This window comes from Nematolebias whitei, chromosome 19 (assembly GCF_014905685.2).
Source record: "Nematolebias whitei isolate Nwh7 chromosome 19, NemWhi1, whole genome shotgun sequence".
NCBI classification, from domain to species: domain Eukaryota; kingdom Metazoa; phylum Chordata; class Actinopteri; order Cyprinodontiformes; family Rivulidae; genus Nematolebias; species Nematolebias whitei.
In genome coordinates, this window is record NC_056516.1 from 18,067,124 (window position 1) to 18,077,755 (window position 10,632).

General features: G+C 40.0%; 1 protein-coding gene across 1 annotated transcript in view; it reads right to left on the reverse strand.

Annotated features, from left to right (window-relative positions):
- The window catches only part of kcnh8 (potassium voltage-gated channel, subfamily H (eag-related), member 8), a 113,534-nt gene that overhangs the window by 7,175 nt on the left and 95,727 nt on the right, over positions 1–10,632 (reverse strand). The window contains 2 exon segments of the mRNA XM_037693651.1: positions 9,220–9,294; positions 9,296–9,799. Of these exon segments, the coding sequence (XP_037549579.1) occupies positions 9,220–9,294; positions 9,296–9,799 (579 nt within the window).

Below are 10,632 nucleotides of genomic sequence, written 5' to 3' on the forward strand. Positions count from 1 at the left end.
TAGAAGTAAGGAAAAGAATCACAAATGAAGTATCCGTGTACACAGGGGAGATGTTGGCAGTATTATTGGCAGTGCAGTGGGTGGAAGAAACAAGACCGTTAAAAACAATCATTTGTTCAGACTCAAGCTCAACACTCATCAGTTTACAAAATAGTCATTCAGATAGCCGACCGGACATTTTACTAGAATTACAACAAACTTTATTCAGAATACAAATGATGGGACTGACAGTGATATTTTTATGGACACCAGCACATATAGGGATCAGAGGGAATGAAGCAGCAGACAGGGCAGCAAAAGCAGCAACAAAAGATCAAATCAACTTCACAATATCTATCAGCAAATCAGAAGTAAGAACTATAGTGAAACAAAAACTAAAGGGAAAATGGCAAAAACAATGGGAAGAAGAGCACAAAGGAAGATGGTATTACAGAATTCAGAGACAAGTGGGAGAAATGAGAAGAGGAGGGAGGAACAGAAGAGAAGAAAGACTAATAACCAGATTAAGATTTGGACACACCAGCCTTAACAATACACTACACAATATTCAAAAACATGATACAGGACAATGTGAACACTGTGGACAGGAGGAAACAATAGAACATGTCATTTTGGTCTGTCAGAAATATGAACATCACAGAAGGCGCATGATAGAACAATTAGGGAAAATCAAAGAAACATTTAGTATAATAAATATATTACAAAAGGAAATAACAAGTAAAAGTATTCGAATCATTATACATTTTTTTAGAAACACAAAATTAGAAAAGAGAATATAAACATGTAGACATAAAGCCATTTTGATCCACACTCCATACCAGTAGGTGGCGGTAATGCACACCTTCCGTTGTTTGCCAACCGCCATAAAACTCCATTAAGAAGAAGAAGAAGAAGACAGCGCATTAGAGAAATTAATCATTCCTGCAGGAACAGAGGAAGCTGAAACACTAACAAGCTTCAGGGTCAGCTGAAGACACCTTGTCACAAATTTTGGAAGTTATAGCTCATTTAAAGTTAACATATATTTTGTTGTATGTTACATTTATGCTCAACAGATTTTAAGCTTTCATTTTATTTACCGATAGTTACTTTGGGAAACTGCACCTGCACTTTAGTTTTGTGGTGGATTTTGTTGCTCTATATGTTGTGCAGACTTTTTCAAACTAAATAACAGAAGGATCATTTTTATTTTTATACTTTGAGACTGAATACTTTAGTAAATAAAGTAATTTTAGTAAAATTAACCATTATTTTTGTTTTAATTTTCAAACACAATAATCCTTAGCATCCAATGCTTCAACAACCTCATTAAAAACCCTTCAGTGAAGCAGTCGTTGTGCTGTGTTGTTTCCTAAAACCAGACTGATGGAGACACAAGATGTTAAATGAGTCCAAATACTTTTTGATTTGAGAGTTTATCAGTTTTTCTAGAATCTTGGCTAAAATGTAGAGTTTAGAGATTGGTCGATAGTTGTTCAATGAGGTGGGGGTCACCTCCCTTCAGCAAAGGAAGAACAAAGACTGTTTTCCAAGCGTCTGGAATGGAGTTTTGGGTTATGGAAAGGTTAAAGATGTGAGACACCGGTACTGTGATGATATGAGCAGCCAGCCTTAAGAAATATGGTGGAACCTGCTTGAAGGGAGGGACTGGAACAGACTGTGTGCAGGATGAGTGGAGTACTTCATGATGCGGAGCGCCCTCCCCCTGCATCGTGAAGTGTTGAGGTCTGAGGTGGTGGGAAGGCTGCTCCCCACAGTATTCTGTGCAGCCTTAACCACCCTCTGCAGAGCCATCCTCTCAGCAGCAGTGCAGTTGCTGTGCCACACGGTGATGCAGGTGCAGAAAACGCTCTCCACCACACAGCGATAGAAATAATAAATAATACTAATAATAATAAATAATAGTACTTTTACTGAACAAAATATGTCCTCTGAACAAAACTGTACAGAAGGATTATTTTAATTCCTCTTGATACAGTGCGTGCTCTGAACTAATGTAATCTTAAATTAAATGAGTAATGACATTAATACATTTAATAAACAGAGGTACAGGACTTTTAAATTATGTTAATGATTCATTGCTTTGAAAATTGTTTGTTGAAAAAGTCCTGGCCACGTTTTTTGCCCAAAATATATGCATAAGAATTGAATATAATGTATAAACACAACAAAAATTATGCTAATTATTCAAAACTGACTTAAAAGTTATACGTATGTGCTAAAATACCTGCCTAGTTAAAACATAGCATTCCTGAAAATAATGTGTATCACTTTTCATCTCATCTGATCTTTCAGAATAGGACAGGGATGTCTTTCAGCTATGATCACATCAAACACGGCTCGACGGCTGTAAAATGACCAAATTATTGTCGTCGTTGTGTTTGAGAAAGTCAATACTGACAGCCATCTTGAATCTGGTTGACTGCTAAAGTTAATCAGCTGTAGCTGTAATCCATTCTGTGGCTCGTGGGGCTGTGAGGGTGGTCAGTGCTGCGGTCTTGTACTCCTGAGGTTGCGGGTTCAAGCCCAGGTTGCGTTAGGAAGGGCATTCTGCAGAAAAGAAAATTCCAAATCTTTCATCCTCGCTGTGGCGACCCCTGAAGAAGGGAGCAGCCAAAAGAAACATACTATTCTGTGGTTCATGAGATATATTGTGATCACACTCACCTTTCCTGTTGGTGGGGGATAATATCTGAAAGGGAACAGGAACAAGCTACTTAAGAGGTTAATGTTTGCAGTTTTGTTAAATCCTGCTGTTCTCCTTCCTGTCTGCAGCATTTTGGTGTCAACATCCCATCAAGGACACCCTCATGACTGTTACTTCAACAAAATAGAAGAAAACTACACAAAAGCTTCAAATTTTCCAAACTTTTAGAATCAAAATGCAAAAAAACTGTGACAATCAAGCAAGAAATCAAGTATTTCAACTATCCCAGTATTTTCAGGACAAGGACAAGCAGAAATACGCATAAGAAAAAAAAAACCACCATTAATTTCTACTTTTGACATCGTTCAGCTCCTTGTGCCGGAGCACAGAGGCAGCTCAGACTCATTTATCAAAACACAGAAGAAATGTCCAACAAGCTGCCTCCTCCCTCCCTGCTTTACATCAATGCAAATCACAGTCGCAGCCTCACCCAGAGTGGAACAGATAAATGTGAAGCCCTTGTGAAAAGAGCTTCTCAGGGCGTTAAGCATCACTGCACGCACGAGTCAGACCGCAAACAATGAAACACAAACATAACTGCCGTGAGCAGGCAGGTTCCAGTTTGAATGTTAAGACCACAGCATGGTAAGCAGGTTTCTGCTTATCTCCATTATGCCCGCCAAGATGAAAGCACGGCTTTGTGTTACCTGAGAGAGAAGTTATCACCTCCAGCAAAGACATTTTTTTTAAGTTGTGAAAACTGGGGCGAGGGACAAGTGAAGTGGCTCCTTTCACAGGACTCATTTGAATTGAAGAACAAAATGTGTGTGTGAGCGTGTGCACCTTCCTAATGCCTTTCTGTATGTGTTCAGGTGCAAAAAATAAAGCAGACGGGGACAAATTGTTGCTGCATTTGGGTCAGGGCTGTCAGCAAATAATGTGAATCAAGAGGATTAAAAGTCCTACACAGTCCCAAAGCAATAAGAGGAATATAAAAAAAACTGTGTACTAGGTTTAAAAATGCATGGCCAGGTATCACCCTAGTACATTTTTTTAATCCTTCCTGCTTTCCCTCAATCTATCCATGCCACTAAATGCAAAAAACTGCACACAAAATGTGTGTGTGTGTGTGTGTGTGTGTGTGTGTGTGGGGGGGGGGGGGGGGTGGAGATTGGAAATGTACAAAGCAGGAAGACAGATGAGTTTCAGTTAGTTAATGACAGCTAAAGTGGAGAAGTGGTGAATAAAAGATGAGTTGTTTTTAACAGGTGGATAAAACAAAGCATGAGCAGTGAGGATGGGACTGTTGGTGCGATATTAAACATGGAGGGGTCTTGAGACCCCAGGTCAAATGACAACATTCCTGCAGATGTGCTGCTGAACACACTAACATGCATTCTTTAGTGGAACAGCTTCCGGGTGTCCGATCCTGTTCCTGGAGGGCCACTATCCTGCATATTTTAGATGTGTCTCTGCCCCATCTCATCTGATTTGAATCAATGGGTGATGAACAGGATTCTGCAGAACATAAAGATGTACCGTATTTTCTGCTGTACACGTCACACCGTCCAATAAGCCGCATCAGTCCAAATATGTCTAATAACGTGGAAAAATCCATGAATAAGTCGCTTCACCGTATAAGTCGCATCTACTATGTGTCACCTCTGAAAACCCGGAAATGTGGGCCGGTGTTGTGCCAAAAATCGATTGGCTGCCAAATGGCGACTGAGGGAGCCTGCACAGGAGGACTTTAGCAAGAATTTAACAAGATTAACACTTAAAAACAAATATTTGTTTGCTCGAAATTATAGTAAAGGTGTGTCTCAGTTGAACTTTTATTTAATAAATGCACTTCAATGATCAAATCAGCTGCATTTTGCTGGGGCGGTGCAGCAAAATGCAGCTGATCTGACATTTGCTTCAGGCGAGCTGGACAAAGGTGGAAGACTGTGGCAAACCGATTGTGTCATTAATAGCCAGTTTTACCTATTACATGATACGACGGCATGCCAAACAACTGGAGTGCCATCTAGTGGCTGAAAATGGTAGTGTTCAATATTTTCAGTCAGAATGATTGAAAACGGTCATATCTCAGCCAAGAATTGGTTTATAAATATGGGATAAAATCCATAAATATGTTGCTTCAACATACAAGTCGCATGCATGCAAATTATTCAAAAAAAAAAAAGTCACTTTTGCAGTGAAAAATATGGTAATTCAACCACTGAGCCAGGTGTGTTGTAGCAGGGAAACCATAAAACATGCAGGATAGTGGCCCTCCAGGGCCAGAATTGGACAGTCCCTTCTAAACCGTCTTATACCATACCATTTTATTTATAGAGCACTTAAAACAGCTACAAGGCCAACCAAAGTGCTGTACAGACAGAACAACTGACAACACACGAAGCAAAATACAAAATGAAGTAAATCAAAAATATAGACATAAAAACGATGCAGATAATAAATATGACAAGCCAGTGTGGAGCGTACAGGTTCAAAACACAGATCCTCTGGTGTTGAAAGCTACTGAATAGTAGTGAGTTTTTAAACGGGATTTGAAAACCGAGAGGGAGGGGGCCAGTCTGACAAGCAGAGGTAACTCATTCCAAAGTCTTGGTCCTGCTAGAGAGAAGGCCCTGTCACCTCTGCGCTTAAGACGAGTTCCTGGAACTGTGAGGAGCAACTGGTCTGCTGACCTCAGGGAACGTGGTGGGACATACGGTTGTATCAAATCAGAAAGATGGGGGGGGGAGTGATTTGTAGACATACAAGAGCATTTTGAACTGGATTCGAAGGTGAACTGGTAGCCAGTGTAGTGAGGCCAAAACTGGTGTAATGTGCTCTCTTTTGCTCTCTTATAGGTCTGTTCTTAGTAACACACTCTAGAAATCAGCTGTTAAAACCTTTGAACAGTTAAGGCCCTGTCTATGCTACCTTGTTTTTATTTTTTAAATGAATATACATAGGTTTTTTTTCATATTTTTTCTCCATTCAGACGATTTGAACATAAACTGAAATACCCATGCCATTTTCAAGAGCCTCCACTTAAAATACATGTCAAAATCATCAAGCTAAAAAAGATGGACCACGTGTCTCTCCCTCCTGCTTGTGTGCAAAACTGAAGTTGGGTAAGATCCAGTTTAGTTTCCTTTCAGTCATCAACATTTTAGCACACAGAGTTTTATCGATGACAGAATCAGGATAAGGCGAAATGTGGAAAACATTGTAAAAATAGCCTCATTGTTATTTTGGTTTGTAGGCCACAAAATCATACTGAGCATGCTCAAAACAGGTTGCTACATCATTGTACTTGAAAAGTTCATATTTTTGTCTTTACGCTGTGGCACCAGAAGTCAAAATGTTAAATGTCTGCACTTTGGAAAGTGTTCTTGGAAATTTAGCTTTGGCTCAAACTTCATTTGTGCGTGGACGAGAAAGTCTCGATTGTACGACAATGATACATCAAAAGTTTTCCTTGTGTGCATTCTAAAACAAACACACTGTGGCACACATTTGGCGGGAGCAGCTGGACCTACGATAGGTGAGCCAATGTTACAGTCATGTTTCATCACCACGTCACACACTTTCAGTTCAAACGAACCAAAGCTGCAGCTAAAAACATAGTTAGACGCAGCAGATAACTCAGACAAATGCAAATTACAGCTTGTAAACAGAACAAGCAATAGCCTTGTTGTGTGAAAAATATTTAATTATAAATCTGTAGCATCATGCAAATTAAAGGTTCAATTATGAGACAGCTTGGTTTGCATTTATGGTGAAAGACCCCCTTCAGTGATTCGTCATTAAAGACTGAAACAAAAAATGCTTTAACACAATTTTATTTTCTTGGTTTTTCAAACCATAACTTGATATTTTATCTTCCAAAATAACCAAATGTTTAATATTACACTTGTAGTATTATGAGATATCTTCATTAGATGGTCAAACCACCTCGGCTGACTCCTTTTGATGGAGATGAGCAACGGCTCATCTTATCACTGAGCTGCTATCAGGACCACCAACTCTAAGTGTTTCTTTAGGAAAGTTCCTCAGTGCATAACAAGTTTTTTCCATCATTAAAATACAATTTGGATGCATACTTTTGAATGTCAACAGGCTGTTGTGATGATCTACTAACAGTTTTCCAATAATGGCACATAAGAAAACTAAATGTTGATTCAGGCCCCAAATTCTCTCAGTGGTTGCAGAGACAAAAATACTATGAATGTAAACTGCAAATTATGTAGAACAATTAAATGTACATAAGCAGTGCTGTGCATGGATAACCAAAAGTTAGTTTCACTAACTCTAAACCACTAAACAGATTTTAAAAACTTAGTGGAACGCTAACCCGCTAAGATGATTGTCACCCAGTCTGCGTCACACGTCTTCGTCTCCTTCCAGTTGAAGCTGCATCGACCACTCACGTCTCGTCATGTGTACAAGTAACCAATAGCGTGCTTTAAGGACTCTTCGGGACACGCCCACAACAGACAGAAACAAACTTGTGAATTTGATTAGTGGACTTAAAGTTGGTGAAATCTAATTTAGCCAAAGCTAATTCTGCTAATGGTTTCCAAAGTTAGCGAAAATACTAATCCTCTAAAAGAAAAAATATTTCTGCTCGTAGCTGTTAGCGGGTTAGCGAACCTGTGCCCACCACTGCATAAATGATTTTACCGTTATTATAAAATTTGAATAGAAATTCATATAAACTATATGTAAAATAAACAATAAAAATAATCATTGAGTTGATAAGTTTAAACATTAAAAAAATTCTGTGTGTGTTTCACTTTTTCTTGATCTTTTCACCTTTAAACTTCAAACATGTGATGAAATAGCTAATAACTTTGCAGGAACTAGGCGTGGTATTAAAATACAGGGTTTTGTGAGAATCTGTTGCCAAGCAAAGATTGTTCTTTCTCTAATTTAAAATATTGTTAATGAGGATGTTTTCGCCACCTTGTGGCATGGCATGGGATTTTCAAAAAACAACAACAACTTGGTTAAAGAAAGTCTGGGATAGTGTAGATAGGTCCACATTTATAGGTCATTGCAGTTAGTATTTTTTAAATGTATGCTAACACTGTTTCCCACAAACTATATTGTAGAAAGGTGAGTCTTTTTTGTTTAAAATAAGGATGCGATGGCCTCTAATACACCTTTCTGGGTGCACAGAGCATCAAAAATCAACACATAACAGTCATATTTGTTTTATTAGCATATCAGTTTATCTAATAAATATCAAAAGGCAAAAGAAATTTTGTTTACAGTACATTCCATTTGCTTAGAAGCAGAGAGTCAAACCTAAAGGAGTTCATAAGATAAGAGAAGATCTGTTGGATTAGAGTCGTGACCTTTAACTGGTTAAAGGTTGCATTTGCTGACACCAGAAACCAGCACTGCCATATTCTTTAGTTGCATCATTTATGGCCATTAATACACTAAAACCTTTCAGGTTAAAAAAAGCAATTCTTAGTATTGATACATTCATAGAAATATAAAAGTGTCTTTGTTTCTTATTGTGCTTTTATGTGGGGATATTGCCTTCACTCTGAGAAAATAGCATGTAACCCTGGGTGATCATCAGGGGAAATAGCTTCTAATGCAAATAAAATATTGGTAAAATTTGCTCCAGGCCACATTGCAAGGGAGGTAACTACCTTTTTTCTTAAAATAACCACAGTTTAAACAAAGCTCAATGTGGATAAATATCTGTCAGTAAATGCCAGGTTCAGCAATTTAAATATTAAATCGTGTTTTCTTTAAATAGTTTGGTAAAGGGCAAGCTGGAACTCCATAGGGTGACATGCAGCATGTTAATGTGTGTCTACAGGCACTACTCAAAAGGCTTGAAAAGGCATGCAGAGAGAAAGAGGGGGTAGGACGGAGCACTTTATGGACAGAAACATTGGAAAAGATAAACAGAGGGAGGAAAATTTCCTGCGCTCAGAGCGACAGGCGACAGCAGGGGCTGCGATGCCAACGGCGCAACATGCCCCACCACCTCCCTAGGTAGTTTCCTCCATCCTTCACCCCCCTTTCCCTGTGGGCCAGTAGTAAAGAGCACAAAAGGTCCCATGTCTTCAGCTTGATCAAGTCATATTTCATAGTATCCAGAGCATCCAACTTGGGCTGAGTTGTAGCAGAAAAAATGGAGAGCTCAGCTCTCTTCTCTAATGCTTTGGCCATGTCCTCCATTATGGCTGACTTCTGTTCTGTGAAAACCTCAAAGTGGAGAGAGGGTAGGAGGTTGAAGGTGAGCCGTACCCACATAGCTATCACCATTAAGCTCCAAAATGTCCCCAAACTTCTACATGCGGTCTAACAACTCTAAGTTTTTATAGGGTAAAGCTAATACACCTAAACCTTCTAGACTTGTTTTCATGCAGCTGGATTTTTAAAAGCGTGCCTTTAAAACAAACAGAAAGTTGCATCTCTGTAAATGCCTTCCAGTGATTTTGGGTATCTCATCTGAATTGTCTCATAGTTTGGAAACAAATGCCAAAACAAAACTCCTGGAAAATGTCCTGCAGAGTCCAGGAATGTTCGGCTGAAGACCTGCTACAAACCCAGGGTCGGGCTGGGGTAGAGCCCTCCAAGCCCAGTTTGAGAAGAAAATCCAGAGCTCCTACGAGAGTCCTCATCTCCTCCGTCCTGCGGAGGTGGACTGTGCACCCTTGTGATGGCGATAGAAGCTCCATTTTTGTAGCAAGAAAAATCTGGTGCGCTGAATGATGCTAAAGACATCAGAGGCTCTGAGATGACAGACGGTGGCTGTGGTTGAAGGACCGATACGTCAGGAGGCGGAGTTGATCTGAGGACGGCAGGGTGCTTTAACTGAAGGTTCTGTGGTCTGTGCGTTAGGGAGTCCGCGTGGCAGATCGTGCCATGCTGCTGCGAGATTGTGAAGGAAGAAGATGGCAAAGGCATGGTTGGGTCTGTCCAGATGGGGGCAGTCTTAGAGGGAGATAATGAAGAGTAAGACTGAGGAGGGGTACAACAGCGTAAATATGTGTGGTGTGCTGGGGAGTAATGTGTTGGACAGATCACCGCAGGTTGTGGCACTGAGGGTACAAGGGTCTCCATGAGTTGGGCCATTCTCTTCATGACTTGCCCGAGGTCAGCCACTTCCCTCCGGAGGGTGCTCACCTGCAGACACAAACAGGAATTATCACAATTAATTAATCTGAGGTCTACTTGAAAAAAATGTTAACGGAGAAAAAAAAAAGAAGCCAAAAGCTTTATGCTTTTCAACCTATTGATGAGCTCATGGATAGGCTGCAGGAGGGGTCAAGACCAAAAGATGGTTGCAGGTCTACACTGACTGACCTCAGCAGTTTCAGCAATTAATGCAGTTTTGATAATCGTACGTAATCTAATGCAACTCCCTGGTCTTGCTTGTTTCTTTTCTTTACATCGTGGCTTCAGTTCGTGCTGATTCAAAGGGAAAACTCCTGTTGCTGCTTCTCATAAAAGCACTTAAACGACAAAACACTGGCTGACATTTATTGTAGAATGCAAACAAACAACAAAGTCCATTCTCAATAATCCAGGTATACAATCCAGCATTCTTCAGTCAGGTCATCTGGACAGTTTCTTTTTTTTTTGTGCTGAAACATTTCACCTTCCATCCAGAAGGCTTCATCAGTCAAGGAAACACACAACACAAAACTGATTCTTCCCCTAACAGCTTACTCCAAAGTGGAACAAACCAGTTATGTTGGTGCTAAGATGGTGTCTTTGGAATGCCCCCTTCTCCATTGCTGGCCCTCTTCCTTGTTGACAGTCATGTCAAACTGGTTGAAAACAACAAAGTCCATGCTCAATAATCCAGGTATACAATCCAACATTTTTCAGTCAGGTCATCTGGACACTTTCTTTTTTGTTTGTGCTGAAACGTTTCGCCTTCGATCCGGAAGGCTTCATCAGTTTTGTGTTGTGTGTTTCCTTGACTGATGAAGCCTTCCGGATCGAAGGCGAAA